The sequence below is a fragment of the Phyllobates terribilis genome, unplaced genomic scaffold (assembly GCF_046119375.1).
Source record: "Phyllobates terribilis strain yellow unplaced genomic scaffold, ASM4611937v1 Scaffold_3__8_contigs__length_932513732, whole genome shotgun sequence".
Lineage (NCBI taxonomy): Eukaryota > Metazoa > Chordata > Amphibia > Anura > Dendrobatidae > Phyllobates > Phyllobates terribilis.
This window is the reverse complement of record NW_027362763.1, coordinates 467,078,030-467,104,514: the sequence shown is the minus strand read 5'-3', so window position 1 is coordinate 467,104,514 and position 26,485 is coordinate 467,078,030. Positions and strand designations below refer to the sequence as shown.

Here is a 26,485-nt window from a genome sequence, read left to right as displayed (position 1 = left end):
TCTGTTAAAAGCCATGAATGCAGAGAGTAAAGACCAACGTCTGAATTGTGTTTGCATCTATTGATTTTTTTTTTTTTGTATGTTTTTTGTTGTTTGAATAAAATATATGGCTTTTAACAGAACAATCCAATGCTGGATATTATTTGTATTTTCCTATTTTGTCTAATATTACAAGAAAGAGGTTGTCCACTACTTTTTCATTGATGAACGATCCTTAGGATAGGTTATCAATGTCTGATCGGCCGGGGTCCGACACCTGCTACCCCCGCCGATCAGCTGTTCTCGGTGTTGGAAGCGGATAGGTCATCAGTGAAAAAGTAGCTTACAACCTCTTTAATATTAAGGAATATACATTCTTGTATTGTGTATCTCAGGAGATCAGCTATTCCTCCCCTAGTTACAGGACTGTGTTTGGCAGTTCTACAACTGGCTGCAGAAGGAGCCTCCCCCCATTGCCCTGATCTGCCTGCAGAACGGTTTGCTTCAGGAACACACTGAAACTCGTGTAGATTGGTGGCGTGGGATACTTTTTTCTATTATACCAGATGAGTGAAGTCCTCTTTAAGTAGAGACTAGTGTTGAGCGAGTATGTTCTGTCCGAGTATGCTTGGGCCGAGCTCCGAGTATTTACAGCTGCTCGGTGATATGGTTGAATCGCTCCCGTGTGCATGATTTGTGACTGTTTGACAGCTGTATTACATGTGAGAAATGTGTAAGAAATAGACATTACTCACATGTAATAAAGCTGTCAAACAATCGCAAATCATGCACACGGGAGCGATTCAACCATATCACCGAGCAGCTGTAACTACTCAGTGCTCGGCCTGAGCATACTCGCCGAAACGGTTAACAGAACATACTCGCTCAACACTAGAAGACGATCCAGTCTGTGTTCTGATATCACCATTCTCATTATTAAATGCTTTTTTTTATATCAATTTATAACCGGCTCCTGTCATAGGGGACATCAACTAATTGGACATCTGTGGTTTCAGGCAAATTTAAAATTGAAAAGCTAGTAGTCTTCTACTCATATGGGAAATAAAAGCATTTGCCATATGATGAAAGAAACAGAGAGCCAGATTACAGCTTTTCCTGTTTTCTCCGTCCTAAATCTTTTCTGCCAAAACTGTTTGTTATTTTAGTGGAACTCGCTGGGGTTTAAATTCAGAACATGTGTTTCCATTACATAATTGTACACGTCCTATTTCTAAGGTATCTTGTGTAGAATACAATATCTAGCAGATCGTGGTATTCCACATGGTGCCCGGTTTGCACTTTTTTTTTTTTTTTGTTTAGTTCTTTAAAGTCATTGTGTTAGATTGTTTTCTCTCTTGTAATGTTTGTCATTGTGGGCGAGGTTTGTGGTTTCGAGTAATTCATTAATTGTGATTTATTTATTTTATTTATTTTTTTATAAAGTTGTTACATTGTTACACAAGTGTACTCCAGTCCTCTCTCGCTCCTCCCCCCAGGTTAAAGACAAAAAAAAAGCTTTTTTTTTTTTTTTTTTTGTGCAAAATTCATGAGTCACATGTGCCATTTAGAAGAATTTGTTGTATTTGTCTTTTTTACACCAAAGAAAAATGAGTTAAAAAAAACCCCGCAAATAATGATGAATCTGGCTGATGGTGCTTTAAAATGCTAACTAAATGCCCTCTGCAAAGTATACACATCTAGGCATTGCTGGCATGTTGTCTAGCCGCTGCATGGAATGGCAGCGGTGACCACACAGGGTTTGCACAACCTTATACAGCTTTTTACATCAGTGCTGGTACCCACATTTTCCCACACACTGATGTACATGGGAGTGGAGTCTGAATCATCTGCAGATATCATCAGCTATAACATACAACTGACCATGTGCTGACATGGACGGGATCACAGCTAGGTCAACTCCTGGCCTTTTAACCCCTAAGAGGCACAATCTATATAATTCTTCCTGCCCCCCACAGCACAATTTTGGAGTGCCAATTGGCTGCAATCACAGCCGCAGGCCTGGCAATGAAAAAAGTTGATTTTTATTGTGCAAAAGTAGTAAAACCTAAAAAAGCAAAGGCAATATTCAAATATAATTATCATATTTTTTTTTTTTTTTTTGTTCTCAGCAATTTTTGGCGCTTTTATAGATATTAATGGAGAGAGCCTCCTTTTCATTGCTGTCAGCACATAATGCAGCCCCATTCCATAGATAAATGTGGTTTTTAATGGTAAGACCTGCATGTATCAAACTTTTATGGCATATCCTGTCAGTATGCCATAAATGTCACAGATGGGTCAACCCCTTTAAGGGGTTAATATTAGCTACAAGGTACCAGACAACATCCTCACATCGTATGCACTGCGTACTGGCGCTGCGAGTGGAATCATATTGTGAGGGTTCTCCGGTGCTGGCGCTGCGAGTGGAATCATATTGTGAGGGTTCTCCGGTGCTGGCGCTGCGAGTGGAATCATATTGCGAGGGTTCTCCGGTGCTGGCGCTGCGAGTGGAATCATATTGCGAGGGTTCTCCGGTGCTGGCGCTGTGAGTGGAATCATATTGTGAGGGTTCTCCGGTGCTGGCGCTGCGAGTGGAATCATATTGTGAGGGTTCTCTGGTGCCGGCGCTGCGAGTGGAATCATATTGTGAGGGTTCTCCGGTGCCGGCGCTGCGAGTGGAATCATATTGTGAGGGTTCTCCGGTGCTGGCACTGGGAGTGGAATCATATTGTGAGGGTTCTCCGGTGCTGGCGCTGCGAGTGGAATCATATTGTGAGGGTTCTCCGGTGCCGGCGCTGCGAGTGGAATCATATTGTGAGGGTTCTCCGGTGCCGGCGCTGCGAGTGGAATCATATTGTGAGGGTTCTCCGGTGCTGGCGCTGCGAGTGGAATCATATTGTGAGGGTTCTCCGGTGCCGGCGCTGTGAGTGGAATCATATTGTGAGGGTTCTCCGCTGCTGGAGCTGGGAGTGGAATCATATTGTGAGGATTCTCCGGTGCCGGCGCTGGGAGTGGAATCATATTGTGAGGGTTCTCCGGTGCCGGCGCTGCAAGTGGAATCATATTGTGAGGTTTCTCCGGTGCTGGCGCTGCGAGTGGAATCATATTGTGAGGGTTCTCCGGTGCCGGCGCTGCGAGTGGAATCATATTGTGAGGTTTCTCCGGTGCTGGCGCTGCGAGTGGAATCATATTGTCAGGTTTCTCCGGTGCTGGCACTGCGAGTGGAATCATAGTGTGAGGATTCGCTGGTGCCGGTGCTGGGAGTGGCTTCATATTGTGAGGATTCTCCGGTGCAGGCGCATGACTGCAAGTATGTGATTTGCACATAAGCGGTCACATGTCGACTAGACGTGCACGGCCTCGCTCAATGCCATTGTATTGAGTGAGGCCAGACTAGTGTAGTTGGGATGTGGCCGGAAGTATACAGAGTGCCTAATTGCCGTCTGGTACCAGAGAATCCTTACAGCACCTTAGTGTGCGCAATGTGAGGATTCACAAGTCTGCAGTCACATTGGCTAATAGATTGTGGGGTAACTGCAGACTATTTCAATGGGTAACAATGTGAATTAATATCTTACATTTGATCGGTCTTTCTGCACCTCAAAAAGTGATGGCATATTACGGCATGGCTTTCTGTAATGAATTAATAGTATAACCTGTGGGACCTTCGCTGCTCCCAAGCACTGATTTCCCTGTATGGTGTCTTCCCTGAGCTGCCCCATTCTGTGCAGTCCGGAGCGCTGTTCTTTAGGTAAATATTAGTGGAGGATGTAGCAGTGCACAAGTACTGTCGTCTCTTCATTCTCAAGTCTGGTGGAAGTCCCTGAGGTCAGACCCCCCTCATCGATTATAAATGAAGGCATATCATAGCTTTCTGAGATAGCAAAACAATTTTAATGAAGAAAAATCAGATTTTGTTCTTTTGGGTTATTTACATGTGCATTTACTACTATAGGAAAAGCAAGAATGGTGGTGGATTTACATTGCAGACAGAAAGGATCAGACATTAATATCTATGCCCTATCATGTGTGTACACTACGGGATCAAGAAGAGGTAAGGTCAATGATGGTTATGTTTGCTGAATACTTGATAAAACCTAAGCTTTCAATATGTGGTACAAGTACCCCTGGGTGGTAGTCATCATGTCTCTAGGGGGCACTTGCAATGTTCCCATGTAGGACTTTTATCAGGTGCTGGTAGCCTGGGATTACTGTGATTTAACTTATTGGAGTAGGGTCTGCTTGGCTTTCACACTTTGAGAATGCAGGTTTTGAAGCATATGTTCATGGATCCAGATGGAATGTCTATGTTTAAAGGGGTATTCCCATCTCCAAGATCCTATCCCAATATGTAGTAGGTGTAGTAGTAATAATAATAATAGCAGATATCTCCAATTAGAAATGTAGTGTAGTTTTTCTGATTCGCTTTATCACCTTCCACATATGCAGGCATTGCAGGACCTAAGGTATCCATGGTTATGACCACTAGCAACTAGCTAACTGTCACTATATCAGTGGTCGTAACCATAGATGCCTAAGGTCCTGCAATGCCTGCACATTCCTGCCCCTTTAATGTACCTTGATGTGTACATTTAAATTTCTTATTAATGTGCAAGATTTTTTATTTATTAGCTTTATTCATGTGCAGATTGCACTTTCCACTCATTTCAATAAGCGACAGAGAAGAATTACTGCAGCCCTTTACTTTTTTTTTTTTTTTCTGGAATCTCTCTCGCTGTCTCAAGGCAGCTGTCTTTTAGTGATAGTCTCCTGCTGATAAAAAAACTGACTGTATTTAAACAGCAAAACACAGCCCAGTAAGTGACACATCAGTGGAATAGGATCTCTGGCCCTACATCATGGTGCGCTCAGATAGCAAAAACCTGGTGATAGATTACCTTTAAATTGAAAGCCTTCACAAATGAGGATATAATAGCACTGTGTGAAGTTTTATATTTTACCAGACTTGTGCTTTAGAGTAAGGAGCAGATAAGCTGCAAATGTATCATCCATGTTTTTCGGGCTTCAGCATGTTGTATGGCACCAGCAAACAGGATATGATTAGTGTTGAGCGATACCTTCCGATATCGGGAAATATCGGATTGGATCGGACCGATACCGAAAAAGTATCGGATATCGCCGATTCCGATACCGGAAACCAATGCAAGTCAATGGGACAGAAATATCGGAATGAAAATAAACCCTTTCTTTCCTTGTAGGTTAATTTTACATGAAGGAAAACAACTAAGAATAATGTAGAATGTATTGGGGGAGGTGGGGGAGACAATAAAGGCATAGAGGTTTAGCCCAATCAAATGGAATAGCAGGAATTAATATTATTTTAAGACGTTCTGAGTTACGGAAATATTGACTATGTTAAGTATTTTTATATTTTGTCAGATATTTGTTTCACTACTTCCATGCTCTTCACCTTCTTTTTTACTTCTCCCACACTTTCTCCTTCATCATCCTCAGCATCTTTTTCATCCACTTCTTCTTCACCTTCTTCATCTTCTTCTTCACCTTCTTCGTATTATTCTTTTTTTTTCATTCTTCATATTCTACTTCTTCATATTCTTCTTCTTCTTCATATTCTTATTTGTGACAGGCATTCCTGTAGTTGTTATCTATAAAAGGTTGGACATTACACCTTTCGTTCTGCCCGTCACAAAAGATTTACAACAGGATTTGTCCGCGTTCAGTTTGGCCTGCAGCAGCAGGTCTTTTCCAGGGGCACCACGAGGAGGAACGGACTCACCCCCATACACTGCTTAGTCATCTTCTTCTTATAATTTAGATATTATCTTTTGCTCTGATTTTTAGTCTCATGCTTAATGTTCTTCCGCTTTTTGTTCTGCAGCTTCTTGTATTTCTGCTTCTTGGTTTTCTGTCTCTTGTTCTTCTGTATCTTGGTGCTTGTCTTCTCTTCTTTGTCCTCTTGGTCAACTTCTTCAGGGTCATCTTCTTGGTCTTCTTCGGGGTGGTCTTCGGGGGTCCTCGTCTTCGGGGTCCTCGTCTTCTTCGGGTTGGTCTTCTGGGTCCTCGTCTTCGGGGTGGTCTTCGGGGTCTTCGTCTTCTTCGGGGTGGTCTTCGGGGTCCTCGTCTTCTTCGGGGTGGTCTTCGGGGTCCTCGTCTTCTTCGGGGTGGTCTTCGGGGTCCTCGTCTTCTTCGGGGTGGTCTTCGGGGTCCTCGTCAGGGAGATCCAGAGTGATTACCAAGAACCATTTCAAAAAGCTTGAACTTGGAAATGTAGCAGAAGGTACAAGAAAGCTGAGGAACTACCGAGGACCAGCTGACGGTACTGGAACCCGGATGGGTAGCAGAAGGTACAAGAGCCAATGGAACTGCCGAAGACCAGCTGACGGTACTGGAACTCGGTTACTAAGCAGGAGGTACCTGTGCCAGAAAGCACTACCAAGGACCAGCAGACGTTGGTGGAACTTGGATACCGAGAAGGAGGCACCTAATCCAAAGGCACTGCCGAGAACCAGCTGACGGTACTGGAACCCGGATGGGTAGCAGAAGGTACCCATGTAAAAAAAAGTTCAAGGCCGCGAGCCGGCCGCAGTTACCAAAACCCACAGTCCTACAGGGGGTGCTTGTCCTATTGGCACTATGGAACCAGCCTTCATTGCCAGATCCCGCAGCCCACATAGGAGTCACCTAAACTGCAGGCACCATAGAGTCGGCTAACCCGAACGCAACACGACAGGACAACGCATTGGAGGCAAAGTGACGTTGACACTACCCGGAAACAGCTGGCGTGCTGGAACCAGGCTGGGCAGGAGGGAGTACCCGTGCCAAAGACACTGCCGAGAACCAGCTGACTGTACTGGAACCCGGATGGGTAGTAGAAGGTACAAGAGCCAATGGAACTGCCGAGGACCAGCTGACGGTACTGGAACTCTGTTACTAAGCAGGAGGTACCTGTGCCAGAAAGCACTACCAAGGACCAGCAGACGTTGGTGGAACTTGGATACCGAGAAGGAGGCACCTAATCCAAAGGCACTGCCGAGAACCAGCTGACGGTACTGGAACCCGGATGGGTAGTAGAAGGTACAAGAGCAAATGGAACTACCGAGAACCAGCTGGTGGTGCTGGAACCCAGGGTAAATACTAAAAACAGAGTGGAGCCAGAGGTGTAATTGGAGCAAGTTTTAAATCAGTAGTACAGTGGATGTGGACAAAGCAGGAGAATTTGCCGGACACACAGAAGGGGAACAGCTGACGTTACTGAACCCCAATAACACTGAAGCAAGCGTTGACTGTGCAGACGGCACTTCTGAGCAGCAACTAGCGGTATTGGAGCCCAGGGTAAATACTAAAAACAGAGGAGCCAGGTGTGTAAGTGGAGCAACTTTAAAATCTGTAGTAGTGAGAATGTGGACAGAGCAGGAGAAATTGCCGTCCGCACAGCAGGGGAACAGCTGACGTTACTGAACCCCAATAACATGGCAGCAAGTGTTGACTGTGCAGACGGCACTTCCGAGCGCCAACTGGCAGTGTTGGAGCTCAGGGATAATACTGAAAACAGAGGAGCCAGAGGTGTATTTGGAGGAGGTTTTAAATCAGTAGTACAGTGGATGTGGACAGAGCAGGAGAAATTTCCGTCCGCACAGCAGGGGAACAGCTGACGTTACTGAACCCCAATAACATGGCAGCAAGTGTTGACTGTGCAGACGGCACTTCCGAGCGCCAACTGGCGGTGTTGGAGCTCAGGGATAATACTGAAAACAGAGGAACCAGAGGTGTAATTGGAGCAACTTTAAAATCTGTAGTAGTGAGAATGTGGACAGAGCAGGAGAAATTGCCGTCCGCACAGCAGGGGATCAGCTGACGTTACTCAACCCCAATAACATGGCAGCAAGTGTTGACTGTGCAGACGGCACTTCCGAGCGCCAACTGGCAGTGTTGGAGCTCAGGGATAATACTGAAAACAGAGGAGCCAGAGGTGTATTTGGAGGAGGTTTTAAATCAGTAGTACAGTGGATGTGGACAGAGCAGGAGAAATTGCCGTCCGCACAGCCGGGGAACAGCTGACGTTACTGAACCCCAATGACACGGCAGCAAGTGTTGACTGTGCAGACGGCACTTCCGAGCGCCAACTGGCGGTGTTGGAGCTCAGGGATTACAGTTCAGGTGGTAGAAACATGAACAGAACAGGAGACCTGGATACTGTTGCGAACCAATTATTTATTCTGGAAGAGGACTGGCAAATTCATGAGAGATCCAGGCCTTGTTCATTTTGAGAAAAGTAAGCCGGTCAACGTTATCGGAGGATAGTCGCATGCGACGGTCTGTTAGTACACCACCTGCAGCACTAAAGACGCGTTCCGATAATACACTAGCAGCAGGGCAAGCTAGCACCTCCAATGCATACTGACTAAGCTCTGGCCATGTATCCAGCTTACAGACCCAAAACTTGAAGGGAGAAGAGCCGTCTGGGAGTACACTAAGAGGGCAAGACATGTAGTCTGTCACCATCTGACGGAAACGTTGCCTCCTGCTGACTGGAGCCGTCTGTGATGGTGTAGACATTTGTGGCGGCGGGGACACAAAACTTTGCCACATTTCGGCCATACTGGTCTTGCCTTGTGCTGAGGCGCTGCTTCTGCTCCCTCCTTTGTGCAGAGCTTCCTCCACTGCCTCGACGCACTGAGCTGCTTTGTAAAGCACTAGCAGCACTGCTCTCGGTTGGAATGGAGAACATGATGGAATGCACCAGTGCGTCTTGGTACTCCCGCATTTTACGCTCCCGGTTCAACGGTGTTATGAGGCTTTGTAAGTTGTCCCGGTAGCGAGGATCTAGGAGGTTGGACACCCAATAATCAGCCGTGTTGAGAATGTGGGCGATGCGGCGGTCGTTTCTCAGGCACTGCAGCATGAAATCAACCATGTGCTGCAGACTGCCAACTGGCCAAGAAACACTGTCCCCTGCTTGAGGCGTGATCTCTGCCTGCTCTGCATCACCCCACCCTCGCTCTAGATACGGACTACTAGAGCATTGTGTACCTCCCTCCTCTGGACAGATGTCTTCCTCATCCATTGACTCCTCCTCATCCTCCTCACAAAGTGTCCCCTGCCTAGGCCTTTGTGAGGAACCACGTTGCGCAGACTGTAGAGAAGCAGATGGCATTTGTGACTCCTCATCCTCCACCTCTTCCAAAACCTCGTCCCTTAGTGCTTGCAGTGTTTTTTCAAGCATGCAGATAAGGGGGATAGTCATGCTGACTAGTGCATCATCTGCACTCGCCATCCGCGTGGAATAATCGAAGGCACGCAAAACGTGGCAAATGTCCTTCATAGAGGCCCACTCAGTGGTGGTGAAGTGTGAACGGCGCGCACTGCGACTTGTTTGCACCTGCTGCTGCTGGTACTCCATTACTGCTGTCTGCTGCTCACACAACCTCTCCAACATATGTAACGTTGAATTCCACCTGGTGGGTAGGTCACATATGATGCGATGTTCCGGAAGACGTAATCGGCGCTGCAGAGCTGCAATGCGTGATCTTGCATTGCTGGAACGCCGCAAGTGAGCAAACTCTATGCGGACCTTGTGAAGCAGTGCATCAAGATCCGGATAGTCCCTCAAAAAACTCTGCACGACCAAGTTGAGCACATGTGCCAGACATGGGATGTGAGTGAGGTTGCCTAGGCCCAGAGCTGCCACCAGATTTCGGCCATTGTCACACACTACCATGCCTGGCTGGAGATTCGCTGGCACAAACCATACGTCGCTCTGCTGCTTGATGGCATTCCAGAGCTCCTGCGCTGTGTGGCTTCGATTCCCCAAAGAAATTAATTTTAATACGGCCTGTTGACGTTTGGCCACGGCTGTGCTCATATTGGTCACCATAACAGGTAACCAACCGTTCACGGGTCGATGTGGAGGTAGACCGTGACGGCTCCTGCAGCGCTGATTCAGAGGAACTGGAGTATGAGGAGGAGTCAATGTGTACAGACTGGATTCCTGCAATCCTTGGAGTTGGCAGAACACGTACAGCGCCACTCTCAAGATCTGTACCCGGCTCCACAACATTTACCCAATGGGCAGTGAGGGAAAGGTATCGTCCCTGTCCATGCTTACTGGTCCACGCATCGGTGGTCAGGTGGACCTTGCTACTGACGGCGTTTTGTAGCGCATGTTTAATTTTTCCCTCCACATGATGTTGCAGGGCAGGGACTGCTTGCCTGCTGAAATAAAAGCGGCTGGGCACGTTGTATTGTGGGACTGCCAATGCCATAAAGTTACGGAATGTGTCAGTCTCCACCAGCCTGAATGATAGCATTTCAAGGGCCAATAGTTTAGCAATGCTAGCATTCAGAGCCTGTGCTCGGGGGTGGTTTGCCGAGTATGGGCGCCTTTTCTCCCATGCCTGTGCTAACGATGGCTGTAGACTGGCCTGGGAGTGTGAGGATGACTGGGAAAGTGGTGCTGTGGGTGGAATTACACTGTGTCTCTGTACAACAGTGCCAGAGATTCTTCCATGGCGATCCTGTGAGGAAGCCGAACCAGCTGTGTGTGAGCTGGAGGAAGAGGCTACAACACGAGCTGAAGAGGTGGTAGGTGGCTCTGTAGGTTGGCCTAGGTCTTCAGTGTGTTTTTGTAACTCCACCACGTGCTTGGTCCGCACATGTTTCCACATATTTGTGGTATTGAGGTTGCTGACACTTTTCCCTCTTTTCACCTTCTGATTACACAGCTTGCATTTGACAAAGCAAATGTCATCTGCAACTGTGTCAAAAAAGGACCAGGCACTGCAAGCCTTGGGAGCGCCCGCTTTGGATTTTGGAAGAGCCATGCTCCTAATGGGTGCCGAAGTGGAGGCTACAGGCAACCAAGTCTGCCCCCTCCCTCTCCCTCCTTTTTGGGCTGTTCGGGGAATCTCTTCCTCAGAGCTGCTCCCACCACCTTCCTGTCCCTCACGCCATGATGGGTCAAGGACCTCATCATCTACACCACCCTCTTCAAACAACTGCTTCTCCTGGGTAGTCTCGACAGCACAGTACGCACCAGAAAGTGGCACCTGAGTCTCATCATCAGATGCGTACTGAGGTGTGCTGCTGACCATAGGCACTGGCCCACCCGCCTCTTCAGATTCAGAGAGACAAAACGGTTGCGCATAACTGCATACTACCTCTTCTTCAAATTCTCGAATTCTGATTGGCTGGCCCCCTCTTTCCAAGCCAAGAGATTCAGAGAACAGAAGTAGAGATGGCTCCTGTCCAGGGCTCTCTGACTGCCTGGGCAATTTGGCAGGTGGTGAAGAGACAGATGGGTGCTCTTCAGTGCTCAGGACCTGAGAGGATCTGGAACTAATTGAAGTCGATGCGTTAGCTGCCATCCATCCGACAACGGCTTCAATTTGGTCCTCCTGCAGCAGTGGGGTACGGCTAGCTCCTACAAAGCTGCGCATAAAGGACTGTTCCCTGGTAAAACTGGGGGATGCTGAGTCACTGGTGCCCGCAGCAGGCACAGAATCCCCACGTCCTCTCCCTGCAGAAACTCCACGCCCACGACCACATGCCTTACTCCCTGCCTTCTTCATCTTGGTAGACTGATAAAGATAGGCAGAAAAGTACTAAGGGCTTAGTGTGCTTATTCCTGAACAGCTGCTAACATGTATAAAAAACACTAATTTTATAAAGTGTGGACTAGACTTTAATATGAGCTAATGTGGCCTACACAACTGTAAAGTGGAGTGTTTGGTGAACTTTATTTAGGTTTTTTTTGTCACAAAAAGACACTGGATGTGCCTAAAGATGTAATAACGATAGTATCACAAACTTTTTGTAGCTATTACAATGTAGGAAGGTAACCTACAATGCAATAGATGAGGCTACAAAAAATAGGCTAATACTAATCTGGCTGGGGCTGCAGGGCCCAATGCTGCAGAAAGGCTCCTCTATCTACTCCTATATAGTGTGTTTGGAACCAATTTAGCTGAATACGGATGGAACCACCACACTAATAGGAGATATCAGGAAAAATTATGAATTGGCAAAAAAGGACAATGTATGAGGCAGTGACACACACTGAGTGCACTACAACCAGACGTGGTTGAAGCACACACTACAGGGTGAGCTGCACTCACACACCAGACCTTGCAGACAGCGGTGAACAGTACAGATGCAGAGCACTGTGCACTAGCGCTGCAAGACCAAAAAAAATTTCTCTATCTACTCCTATATAGTGTTTGGAACCAATTTAGCTGAATACGGATGGAACCACCACACTAATAGGAGATATCAGGAAAAATTATGAATTGGCAAAAAAGGACAATGTATGAGGCAGTGACACACACTGAGCGCACTATAACCAGACGTGGCTGAAGCACACACTGCAGGGTGAGCTGCACTCACACACCAGACCTTGCAGACAGCGGTGAACAGCACAGAGAACTGTGCACTAGCGCTGCAAGACACAGCGATTTATAAAGTAGCTTGTGTAAAGCTGAATAGACCAAATAGGTAGCTAAAACTGTCCCTCAGAACAACAGCGTCCTATCCCTAACTGAATTCACAGCAGAGTGAGCTCAAAATGGCGGCGGCGGCTTTTATAGTGCATCATGACATCATTTCAGCAGCCAATCACAGCCATGCCATTAGTTAAGATGCCTACATGCCTAACAGGATGTGCCCACACTTCTTAGGATCCTCATTGGCTGAATAAAATGAAAATGGCTCATTGCATTATGGGAACTTCCGATTCCGGTATACGATATTGCAAAAGTATCGGAATTCCGATACCGCGAATATCGGCCGATACCCGATATTTCAGCATCGGAATGCTCAACACTAGATATGATTCTTCAAAATCTGCCAGACTTGATGTATTGTGGTGAAGATGATCCCTCAGGAGAACAGAGAAGCCCCTGGGTCCTGAGTTGTCTTGACAGATTTGGCTGTGAACCGCATTCTGCAGCTTGCTATGTACTATACTATATACAGTGGTGGCCAAAAGTATTGGCACCCCTGCAATTCTGTCAGATAATACTCAGTTTCTTCCTGAAAATGATTGCAATCACAAATTCTTTGGTATTATTATCTTCATTTAATTTGTCTTCAATGAAAAAACACAAAAAGAATTGTCCTAAAGCCAAATTGGATACAATTCCACACCAAACCTAAAAAAGGGGGTGAACAAAAGTATTGGCACTGTTTGAAAAATCATGCGATGCTTCTATAATTCGTGTAATTAACAGCACCTGTAACTTACCTGTGGCCCCTAACAGGTGTTGGCAATAACTAAATCACACTTGCAGCCAGTAAAGATGGATTAAAGTTGACTCAACCTCTGTCCTGTGTCCTTGTGTGTACCACATTGAGCATGGAGAAAAGAAAGAAGACCAAAGAACTGTCTGAGGACTTGAGAAACCAAAAACCAAATTGTGAGGAAGCATGAGCAATCTCAAGGCTACAAGTCCATCTCCAAAGACCTGAATGTTCCTGTGTCTTCCGTGCGCAGTGTCATCAAGAAGTTTAAAGCCCATGGCACTGTGGCTAACCTCCCTAGATGTGGACGGAAACGAAAAATTGACGAGAGATTTCAACGCAAGATTGTGCGGATGGTGGATAAAGAACCTCGACTAACATCCAAAGAAGTTCAAGCTGCCCTGCAGTCCGAGGGTACAACAGTGTCAACCCGTACCATCCGTCGGCGTCTGAATGAAAAGGGACTGTATGGTAGGATACCCAGGAAGACCCCACTTCTTACCCCGAGACATTAAAAAAGCCAGGCTGGAGTTTGCCAAAACTTACCTGAGAAAGCCTAAAACATTTTGGAAGAATGTTCTCTGGTCAGATGAGACAAAAGTAGAGCTTTTTGGGAAAAAGCATCAACATAGAGTGTACAGGAAAAAAAAGAGGCATTCAAAGAAAAGAACACGGTCCCCACAGTCAAACATGGTGGAGGTTCCCTGATGTTTTGGGGTTGCTTTGCTACTGGACTGCTTGACCGTGTGCATGGCATTATGAAGTCTGAAGACTACCAACAAATTTTGCATAATGTAGGGCCCAGTGTGAGAAAGCTGGGTCTCCCTCAGAGGTCATGGGTCTTCCAGCAGGACAATGACCCAAAACACACTTCCAAAAGCACTATAAAATGGTTTGAGAGAAAGCACTGGAGACTTCTAAGGTGGCCAGCAATGAGTCCAGACCTGAATCCCATAGAACACCTGTGGAGAGATCTCAAAATGGCAGTTTGGAGAAGGCACCCTTCAAATATCAGGGACCTGGAGCAGTTTGCCAAAGAAGAATTGTCTACAATTCCAGCAGAGCATTGTAAGAAACTCATTGATGGTTACCGGAAGCAGTTGTTCGCAGTTATTTTGGCTAAAGGTTGTGCAACCAAGTATTAGGCTGAGGGTGCCAATACTTTTGTCTGGCCCATTTTTGGAGTTTTGTGTGAAATGATCAATGATTTGATTTTTGCTTCATTCTCTTTTTGTGATTTTTCCTTGCAAGCAAATTAAATGAAGATAATAATACCAAAGAATTTGTGATTGCAATCATTTTCAGGAAGAAACTGAGTATTATCTGACAGAATTGCAGGGGTGCCAATACTTTTGGCCACCACTGTAGAAGCTGAGAAAGCGAAACCTTGCAAATTACAAATGGAGATTTTAGGTAACAAGCATGTATTTCATAATGAAGGAAGAAAATCCTCGATTGGTGTACATTGCCTTTAAAACAAGTCAAAGACTATTTACACACTTACATGAATATTCAATGTAGTTTTACATTATTTTTTCATTAATTTTCCATAATATTTTTTTCTTTTTAAGGTGGAGCTAAAATTTCCAGCACCAAGTAAACCTGGAAATTATCAATACACTGTGTTCTTAAGGTCCGATTCTTACATGGGTCTAGATCAGGTTAAACCTTTGAAGGTAAGATGACCGAAGCACAGAAAAAAAGTGATAAATCATTGTAAAATTATAGAATATGAATCGGTAGTTATTAAGCATGATAACTGTTAGCGGTTTTCAATTGTTGGCTGAGTGTTCTTTCTTTCACCTTTCCTATATACATGCGCACTCCAGCTTTCAGTAGGGAGAGGGGAATAAGACGCTACACGCCTATCTAGCAACAGGTTATCTATCCTCCAGATTCTCCAGTTTCCTTCCACACTCCTAAAACCTACTGATAGGGAGTCTAGATTGTGAGCCCCAATGGGGACAGCGATGACAATGTGACGTGCTCTGGAATATGATGTCGCTATATTAGTAAACATAATAAATGGACGTTCCTATTAGCACTTATTGGGAAGTACTATGTACTTGTTCCTACCAAGGACTTGTTATAGACACAATGCATGTATCAGACTTTTATTTATTTCTCTAAATTTACTAGTCCCCAAAATCCGCTTTCTATTTAACACAGAAGCCAAAGCATCACTTTTTCCATTACCTCTATAACACAACTAATGTAAGAACCTGTGATATTTCGTTGCAGTATGTCCACAATAAGAAATAGATAATAATGTGGGCAATTATAACTTACTTTCTAATCCGTAATATTCATACTACAATTTAATACGAACAAGGGATGGTATATCATAAAGCAACTGGCATATAAGAAGTTCAGTGCTCAAAACTTTCTGCACTCTTCCAGAAGTTTGCAACCCATGTGGAAGCAAGAGCTTAGATGCAATTACACCCCAGTTTTAAAGGGAATCTGTTTCCCTTTTTGAGTTATTAATCTGGGCATACAGGTTGTATACAGCTAAAATTAGTCATACCTGTATGCCTCCTGGATGATGCCTTGTTCAGTAAAAATCATCTTTTATAGCTTTGATCTTATAGACTATGGGGCGTACGGTGCCTGGAATATAAGACTGTCTCCGGTCTTCATTATACAAGATTTCTCCTCCGCTTCTCTTCAGTTTCCCTTTGACGTCATGTGCGCAGCCGTAAATTTCCCGCGCCTGCTCATTCTGCGTGCCGTCGCTCCTCTGCACTGTGGGGAATTCACCTTTACTGTGTGCCGGAGATCACTGGGACTGGAAGTTACAGCAACTCTCTGGCGCCTATGCACATCAAAATTGAAGACCGTGCCCATAGTAGGGCGGAACTGTGCAGAAGAAAGATGGAGGCAGAATGGGCAGGCACTGGATTTCCGTCCGTGCATATGATGTCAAATGGAAACTGAAGAGAAATGGAGGAGAAATCTTGTATAATGAAGACCGAAGGCAGTCTTATCTTCCGGGCAGCGTACGCCCCATAGCCTGGAAGACTGGAGGGATAAAAGATGATTTTTCTAGACAAGACATCATACAGGTATGACAGATTCCCTTTAACAATAACTATTCCTTATTTTCCGTTACAACTAATAGAAACCCCAGTTACTAATTTCAAACCTGTTTTCCTGTCCCCGGGTAACCTTGACGGGTCATCAAAGGATCATATAAGTTTAAAGGCGTATTTCCATTTCCAAGATCTCATTCCTGTATGTCGCAGGTGAAATAATATTAGCAAATAACTCCAATTAGAAATGTAGTATAGTTTTTACGATTCGCTAGGTCTCTTACCCCATGTGCAGGGCAAATAGTGACAGTTAGCTAGTTGCTAGTGGTCGTAACCATGGATACCTTCCTAAGCTACTGCAATGCCCTGCACATGGGGTAAGTGACATAGTGAATCAGAAGAACTATGCTACATCTCTAATTGGAGGTAATTGCTAATAATCATATTATTGCACCTACTACAAATTGGGATAGGATCTTGGAAATTGGAATATCCCTTAAAGGTAGCATGACCTAGATATTATTGCTGCATTAGTCAAATATTTATTTGTGGCACCAGGTTGAAATGGAATATTGGACATATGGTAGAAATATTATCTAAGTTACACTACCTGAACTAATTTACAGGGTCTCGTGATGAACTGTCAAAGATAGCTATAGTTGATGTAGCAGAACTGTGCATGTGCATTGATGTAGCAGAGCAGTATTTTATGTATCAGCAGTGTGTTGTGTAGCGGGGTGTGTGAGCACACGCATGGATGAGGCAGAGTGGTGTGTGCTCGCTCATTGATGCAGCAGAGGTGTGTGTGTGTGTGTGTGTGTGTGTGTGTGTGTGCGCTTGTCAATTGTAGCATATATATATAATTGTGTATATGTATATATATATATATATATATATAGTACAGACCAAAAGTTTGGACACACCTTCTCATTTAAAGATTTTTCTGTATTTTCATGACTATGAAAATTGTACATTCACACTGAAGGCATCAAAACTATGAATTAACGCATGTGGAATTATATACTTAACAAAAAAGTGTGAAACAACTGAAAATATGTCTTATATTCTGTAATGCACATGCCCGGGCTGAGCGGTGTGTGCGTGTGATTCCACTGGACCGTGCCGGAGAGTGAATGCCTGGAGGGGCGTAACTAGGTATTCACCCGATCCGACCAGGGTCGCACGACGGCATACGACGCCAGTGAACCAAGGAGGAACCGAGCAGAGGGACCAGGTGCTACTCCAGGACAGACCCCGGACACGGCTGTTGACCCACACAGGGGAATACAGGAACAGACTGGTTAGGCTGGCACACAGACTGGTGGGAATAGGCAGGCACGACTGGTATGCAGGCAGGTGGGTATGCAGGCAGGGGGGGTACAGGCAAGCACGGCTAGAGTGCAGACAGGAAGGCACTAGCAGGTAGGAACACAGGCGGGATAGGACCCAGTACACACTGGGACTCAGGAACAGAACCACAGATGTGGTGGACAAACACAGCAGAGTGAGGCCGCCCAGAGAGGTGAGCGAGAGCAGGGCAGGACGAGACCGCCTGGAACGGTGAGCGAGAGCAGAGCAGGACGAGGCTGCCTGGAGCGGTGAGCAAGGGCAGAGCAGGACGAGACCGCCTAGAGCGGTGAGCAAGAGCAGAGCAGGACGAGACCGCCTGGAGCGGTGAGCAAGAGCAGAGCAGGACGAGACCGCCTGGAGCGGTGAGCAAGAGCAGAGCAGGACGAGACCGCCTGGAGCGGTGAGCAAGAGCAGAGCAGGACGAGACCGCCTGGAGCGGTGAGCAAGAGCAGAGCAGGATGAGACCGCCTCGAGCGGTGAGCAAGAGCAGAGCAGGACGAGACCGCCTGGAGCGGTGAGCAAGAGCAGAGCAGGACGAGACAGGGCTCTGTTAACACGGAACAGACAGGAAGGGAAAGGCAGAGCCAGATACCCACAGGGTACTTGCAGTGAAGTAGCGAGTGGACCACAAACGGGAGTACAGAGACACCAAGCAGGAGTTAGGTACGAGTTCAGACTCTGCAGAAAAAGGAAAGGAACGGACATAGAGGCAAAACAGGTAAAGGATAGGAGAGAGTTCAGACTGGAACTGAGCGTACGGAAGAGACCGACACTGCAGCGGGATACAGGAGCGGGTCTGGGAATACGGCCCCCAGAGAGGCGGGACGAACAGGCAAGGAGCGTGTTCAGACAGGACAGACAAGATACAGGAGCGGGTCTAGGTAATCGGCTCCTAGAAGGCGGGAGGAACAGGCTAGGAGCGTGTTCAGACAGGGCAGACAAGATTTTGGAGCGGTTCTAGGTAATCGGCCCCTAGAAGGCGGGAGGAACAGGCTAGGAGCGTGTTCAGACAGGCCTGGAAATACAGCCTCCAGGATAGGCAGACAAGAGAAACACAGAACGGGACCTGGCACCTTCAGAGTGCAAGCACACACTGAATGAAACACAATGCTCAGGGATTGATTGGAGCAGCTGGGTTATATACCAGGTGACAGACAGCAATAGGCTGAGGACGCACAAGGGGTGTGACCCACAGCGGGTACAAAAAGCAGGAAGTGATCGGGCGCCGCCCTTAAGCAGCAGAAACAGACACAAACAGACAGCATGGAGGGAAGCCAGAGAGACATTCTGGACTGGAGATCAAGTGCGCGCTCTTGCACAGTGGGAGATGGACCACCATGCAAGGGCGCCGCCAGGTATGTTACAGTACCCCCCCCCCCCCCTTACGCCCCCTCTTCTTCAGGCCTGCCAGAATCTTCCGCAGGGAATTCGAGGGCCAATCCTTCACTTCAAGGAGATCACTCCCACTGTCCACAGGAAAAACTGGTCTCATCTGGTTAGCTAGGATGCTACCTCCTATCCAGCCATCCTCAGCAACAGACGAAACGGGTGGAGTACCAGGAACAGCACACAAGGAAGTCTCTCTCCACATATTTTCAGGTGGCACCCCAGAGGGTACAGGAGACAACTGGAAGTCCTCCACCGGGTTGGAGGGGAGCAGAGACTTGGGGGTAAACTCTGCTTCGAGGTACATCTTGTCAAGCTCACAGGAAGAAATAGACGGGTTATCAGGTACAGGATGAGGAAAAATCACTGTCTCTTTGTTATCTGGTGGTACCCCGGAGGATTCAGGAAACAACTGGAGGTCCTCCGCCGGGTCAGAAGAGTGCAGAGGCTCGGAGAAAACATCTGCTTCAGAGTACACTAGGTCGGACTCACTGGACGAAGCAGGCGAGGTATCGGGTACCGAGTATAGGAAAGTCTCTGTCCATTCACCACCAGGTAGCACCCCGAAGGGTTCTGGAGACAACTGGAGGTCCTCCGCCTGGTCGGAGGGGTGTAGAGACTCGGGGGTAACTACCACTTTGGGGTACCCATTGTCAGGCTCACAGGACGGAGCGGACAAAGTATCGAGTACCAGGTGTAGAGAAGTCTCTCTCCATTTGTCATCGAGTGGTATCCCGGAGGATTCAGGAGGCAACTGGGGGTCCTCCGCCAGGTAGTAGAGGTGCACAGACTCTGAGGTAATCACAGCTTCGGAGCATCCTTGGACATGCACACCGGTTAAAGTGGGTGAAGAATCTGATGCCGGGTGCAGGAAGTTCTCCTGTGTGGAGTCTGGATGGGCAGTAGTCTCTTCGGGCAGGAGAACTGGTGCACTACCCACGCACATTACCCGTTGGGGCTTCTCCGGGATACAGGGAGATGAAGCTTCAGTAGGGACTTCAAGGTTGGGGTCAGGAGGTCTCAGGGAGGACAGACCCTGGCGTGACGGCTTGCCTCTACGTCTAGCACGTCTGGACTGCCTCTTGAGGTTGGGAGAAGTATTCCGGAGAGCGTAGTCACCCTGTGAGGATTCTGGGTGGGCAGTAGTCTCATTGGGCTGGAGGACTATTGCGCTACCCACACACATTACCCATCGGGGCTGCTCCGGGATATTGGGAAGTGAAGCTTCAGCAGGAGCCTCCGGGTTAGGATCATCGAAGACCATTAGAAAGGCCACCAGGAAGGCCATTATGTCCAGGACGATAGGATCCTGTGTTTCCCATAGGGGGTTGATCCATTCCAAGGCATCACCCGCTAGGTTAGACATAATGAATGCCACCTTAACCCGATCGGTGGGAAAACATAGAGGGTAGAACTTGAAGTGTAGCATGCATTGCTCCACAAATGCACGACTTTGTCTTGGATCCCCATAGTAACGTGGCGGATCCGCAGGAACGAGAGCAGATAGATCCATCTGGACGGGTGCGTAATTAGCCAGGAACTCAGCTAGAGAAAAAAAAATTGTATTTATTTATTTTTAATGCATGTATTCGCTGGAAAACGTCTCAGAGAACGAAGGCCGTGGGGCTCAACGGGAACCATGGCCTGAGCATGCTGTAATGCACACGCCCGGGCTGAGCGGCGTGTGCGTGTGATTCCACTGGACCGTGCCGGAGAGTGAATGCCTGGAGGGGCGTAACTAGGTATTCACCTGATCCGACCAGGGTCGCACGACGGCATACGACGCCAGTGCACCAAGGAGGAACCGAGCAGAGGGACCAGGTGCTACTCCAGGACAGACCCCGGACACGGCTGTTGACCCACACAGGGGAATACAGGAACAGACTGGTTAGGCTGGCACACAGACTGGTGGGAATAGGCAGGCACGACTGGTATGCAGGCAGGTGGGTATGCAGGCAGGGGGGGGTACAGGCAAGCACGGCTAGAGTGCAGACAGGAAGGCACTAGCAGGTAGGAACACAGGCGAGATAGGACCCAGTACACACTGGGACTCAGGAACAGAACCACAGATGTGGCGGACAAACACAGCAGAGTGAGGCCGCCCAGAGAGGTGAGCGAGAGCAGGGCAGGACGAGGCCGCCTGGAGCGGTGAGCAAGAGCAGAGTAGGACGAGGCCGCCTGGAGCGGTGAGCAAGGGCAGAGCAGGACGAGACCGCCTGGAGCGGTGAGCAAGAGCAGAGCAGGACGAGACCGCCTGGAGCGGTGAGCAAGAGCAGAGCAGGACGAGACCGCCTGGAGCGGTGAGCAAGAGCAGAGCAGGACGAGACCGCCTGGAGCGGTGAGCAAGAGCAGAGCAGGACGAGACCGCCTGGAGCGGTGAGCAAGAGCAGAGCAGGACGAGACAGCGCTCTGTTAACACGGAACAGACAGGAAGGGAAAGGCAGAGCCAGATACCCACAGGGTACTTGCAGTGAAGTAGCGAGTGGACCACAAACTCACAAACGGGAGTACAGAGACACCAAGCAGGAGTTAGGTACGAGTTCAGACTCTGCAGAAAAAGGAAAGGAACGGACATAGAGGCAAAACAGGTAAAGGATAGGAGAGAGTTCAGACTGGAACTGAGCGTACGGAAGAGACCGACACTGCAGCGGGATACAGGAGCGGGTCTGGGAATACGGCCCCCAGAGAGGCGGGACGAACAGGCAAGGAGCGTGTTCAGACAGGACAGACAAGATACAGGAGCGGGTCTAGGTAATCGGCCCCTAGAAGGTGGGAGGAACAGGCTAGGAGCGTGTTCAGACAGGCCTGGAAATACAGCCTCCAGGATAGGCAGACAAGAGAAACACAGAACGGGACCTGGCACCTTCAGAGTGCAAGCACACACTGAATGAAACACAATGCTCAGGCAGGGATTGATTGGAGCAGCTGGGTTATATACCAGGTGACAGACAGCAATAGGCTGAGGACGCACAAGGGGTGTGACCCACAGCAGGTACAAAAAGCAGGAAGTGATCGGGCGCCGCCCTTAAGCAGCAGAAACAGACACAAACAGACAGCATGGAGGGAAGCCAGAGAGACATTCTGGACTGGAGATCAAATGCGCGCTCTTGCACAGTGGGAGATGGACCACCATGCAAGGGCGCCGCCAGGTATGTTACTTATTCTAGGTTCTTCAAAGTAGCCACCTTTTCCTTTAATGACTGCTTTGCACACTCTTGGCATTCTCTTGATGAGCTTCAAGAGGTAGTCACCAGAAATGGTCTTCCAACAATCTTGAAGGAGTTCCCAGAGATGCTTAGCACTTGTTGGCCCTTTTGCCTTCACTCTGCGGTCCAGCTCACCCCAAACCATCTCGATTGGGTTCAGGTCTGGTGACTGTGGAGGCCAGGTCATCTGGCGTAGCACCCCATCACTCTCTTTCTTGGTCAAATAGCCCTTACACAGCCTGGAGGTGTGTTTGGGGTCATTGTCCTGTTGAAAAATAAATGATGGTCCAACTAAACGCAAACTGGATGGAATAGCATGCCGCTGCAAGATGTTGTGGTAGCCATGCTGATTCAGTATGCCCTCAATTTTGAATAAATCCCCAACAGAGTCACCAGCAAAGCACCCCCACACCATCACACCTCCTCCTCCTCCATGCGTCACGGTGGGAACCAGGCATGTAGAGTCCATCCATTCACCTTTTCTGCATCGCACAAAGACACGGTGGATGGAACCAAAGATCTCAAATTTGGACTCATCAGACCAAAGCACCGGTAGCCACCGGAAATGGTTTTCACTTCACAGGTGTGCCCTATCAGGTTTAATAAGTGGGATTTCTTGCCTTATAAATGGGGTTGGGACCATCAGTTGTGTTGTGCAGAAGTCTGGTGGATACACAGCTGATAGTCCTACTGAATAGACTGTTAGAATTTGTATTATGGCAAGAAAAAAGCAGCCAAGTAAAGAAAAACGAGTGGCCATCATTACTTTAAGAAATGAAGGTCAGTCAGTCTGAAAAATTGGGAAAACTTTGAATTGTCCTCAAGTGCAGTTGCAAAAACCATCAAGCACTACAAAGAAACTGGCTCACATGAGGACCGCCCCAGGAAAGGAAGACCAAGAGTCACCTCTGCTTCTGAGGATAAGTTTATCTGAGTCGCCAGCCTCAGAAATCGCAGGTTAACAGCAGCTCAGATTAGAGACCAGGTCAATGACACACAGAGTTCTAGCAGAAGACACATCTCTACAACAACTGTTAAGAGGAGACTTTGTGCAGCAGGCCTTCATGGTAAAATAGCTGCTAGGAAACCACTGCTAAGGACAGGCAACAATCAGAATAGACTTGTTTGGGCTAAAGAACACAAGGAATGGACATGAGACCAGTGGAAATCTGTGCTTTGGTCTGATGAGTCCAAATTTGATATCTTTGGTTCCAACCACCGTGTCTTTGTGCGACGCAGTAAAGGTGAACGGATGGACTCTACATGCCTGGTTCCCACCGTGAAGCATGGAGGAGGAGGTGTGATGGTGTGGGGGTGCTTTGCTGGTGGCACTGTCGGGGATTTTTTCAAAATTGAGGGCATACTGAATCAGCATGGCTACCACAACATCTTGCAGCGGCATGCTATTCCTTCCGGTTTGCGTTTAGTTGGGCCTTCAGTTATTTTTCAACAGGACAATGACTCCAAACACACCTCCAGACTGTGCAAGGGCTATTTGACCAAGAAAGAGAGTGATGGGGTGCTACGCCAGATGACTTGGCCTCCACAGTCACCAGACCTGAACCCAATCGAGATGGTTTGGGGTGAGCTGGACCGCAGAGTGAAGACAAAAGGTCCAACAAGTGCTAAGCATCTCTGGGAACTCCTTCAAGATTGTTGGAAGACCATTTCCGGTGACTACCTCTTGAAGCTCATCAAGAGAATGCCAAGAGTGTGCAAAGCAGTCATCAAAGGAAAAGGTGGCTACTTTGAAGAACCTAGAATATAAGACATATTTTCAGTTGTTTCACACTTTTTTGTTAAGTATATAATTCTACATGTGTTAATTCATAGTTTTGATGCCTTCAGTGTGAATGTACAATTTTCATAGTCATGAAGATACAGAAAAATCTTTAAATGAGGTGTGTCCAAACTTTTGATCTGTACTGTGTGTATATATGTGTGTATATATATCTGTGTGTATATGTATATGTATGTATGTGTATATATATATATATATATTAATTAATTAATTAATTAATTTCCTACTATGTAAAGCATGACTTTTACTTCCACCTTCTCTACTTAAATATTTCTATTGAAATGTCACTTTTTCTTTTCTGTCCCTAGCTGGAAGTTCATGAAGCTAAACCAATACCTGATAACCATCCACAGTGGGATACTACCATGGAGGGTGATGATGACCAAGGAGACAGTGAGGGCTTTGAAGAAAGCTATGATGAGGAGGAGGAAGAAGAGGAAGATGATTAAGTTAAATTAATTAAATGGACTTAAAAGATTTGCACATGGTCATCTATCTGATATCGGAGCTATTCCAATCACCAGAGCCAGTGTAGAAGTTTGTTCTTTTTTGGGGGGAAATTAATAAAGTTGAAGTTACTCTTCCTAATCCTGACTTTTGTGACCATTGGCTTTCAAGGTCACATAATCCCTTGCCATGTGCAAAGACCTAGTGAGTTGGTAAGGCCAAACGGTTTAAAGTGAAGCATTTACTCCATCGAAAATAAAATAAAGGTTTTTATGGAAATAATTATGTCTTCAATTTAGAAAGTGCTTATCTTTGTACTACAGGAGATACGTCTGTCGCTAATAATTTCTACCACTCACCCAGGACTTTCAATACTATGGTTTTGGTTGGGTTTGTTTCCTCACACACGGCCACGTATAGCTTAAGTACACAACTTTCTTTCCATTTATTTAATGTAATTTCCACATATTATTCATTGTTGTACTTCAACTTTTTTTATTAGTTAAAACATTCCTCCAAAAGTTATTTTTACCGGGGTGTAACGTCCCCTATAGAATACAAATCCTACCAATTAATAATTGTCATGATTACCACTAGCCTACCAATGCAAACATGGGTTTGGTTAAGGAATGGCTCTGTGAATCATGGGACCACAAGTTGCAGAATGTTTGTGTGGTTTTTATGCAAAGATGCCTTTTTTTTGTAGAAGATGCATTTTAAGAGGCTGTGAAGTCACTTCTGAAAAGTCTTAAATGTCAGGATGAGTAGTGATGTTCTCTGTGACCGTACCAAGACGAGAACGTACCAGCCGTCTGTGGTCTTCAGAGCAGTGCCAAGCTTCACTCTGTGTCCTGACGCTGTGGTATCCCCATGGGGAATATGTGTGCGGTTCTTTCTGTGTCGGCTCACTTGGCTTTCCAACCTTGAGAATGAATTAAGGGTTACATGCACATAACTGTGTAACGCTCGGTATACTACTACACCATTGATGACTGTTTTGCATTTGTAATGTGTACTTCCACCCCCCACAGATAAATAATAGTGGAGAAAATTCGTAATTTTCTGAATATTTGCTATTATACTGTAAATAAATAGCATTTCACATAGTAAGTGGTTCTGTATAGTATATACCTGTTTCTCCCAGGTGGATCTTTCATACTACAGAAATGGATATTGCTCAGTTATTATTGCAGAATGTGAAAATAACAGGGTGAGGTAGTCATGTCAGGGATTTTTAATGGTTTGTGTAACACTAAGATATGAAACGTGGCAAATCACTTTTCTGCACTTTTTACCCATTCTGCAATTTCTGTGGCCAATTGGTTAACACAAAAAAAAATTGCCATTTTCTGAAAACGGGTTGTTCTTTAAATGCAAACTGATATTGAAAAAAAAAACTCTTTGTAATGCAATAGTTGCAAATAAAATTCAGAGGTTAAATGGTATTTGTATATGGTGTTGTGTCTTAATAGGCCAAAAAGAATATGCTATATTGGCAAGCTCTTAATTCAGTTGACTCTGAAACTAATAAATCAGGGCAATGAAGCTCATGGTATTTATGCAGTTCATTTGCACTTTCCAGGGCAATTACCTGTGACGTGCATGCAGTTTAAAGTACCGACTTTCCACTGCACCAAGTGAACCTAGCCTGAAGCCCCTCCATACAAATAAGATTAAAACTGATCAATGAATAACGCTCGTCGCTTGTTTGAAAGTTCATTAGTACAAGCTCACCATACGCACTGCAGAGTATATGTAATCGGAAAATACCTGGCTGACAGTCTGTACAAACTTTTGTAAGGTTTGCCTTTTCAATGGTGTTTTTTTTTTTTTTAAAGCAATCTTTCATTGTTCAAGCGATTAACACATACACCTTTTGCCATCGACAAAAATATCCAACATGCCCAATCAATAATTAGAACCAACATACAGGAGCTATTTAATGAAAATCATTATCCCCTGAGACACACCAATACAATTAATACCAACAACAGAAAGATGGTATACAAGGTCTCATAAAACGAAATTTTTATTAGAATAATTAAAAATAAAGAAAATATTTAAAAAGC

General features: G+C 46.4%; 1 protein-coding gene across 1 annotated transcript in view; it reads left to right on the top strand.

Moving 5' to 3' along the window:
• Positions 1-24,698, top strand: part of SEC63 (SEC63 homolog, protein translocation regulator) — an 85,390-nt gene extending 60,692 nt beyond the window's left edge. Inside the window, exons 19-21 of the mRNA XM_073675806.1 lie at positions 3,935-4,033; positions 14,766-14,870; positions 24,278-24,698. Coding sequence (XP_073531907.1) covers positions 3,935-4,033; positions 14,766-14,870; positions 24,278-24,418 — 345 coding nt within the window. The 3' untranslated portion in view covers positions 24,419-24,698. The remainder of the gene's footprint in view (positions 1-3,934; positions 4,034-14,765; positions 14,871-24,277) is intronic.
• Positions 24,699-26,485: the final 1,787 nt, after the last annotated feature.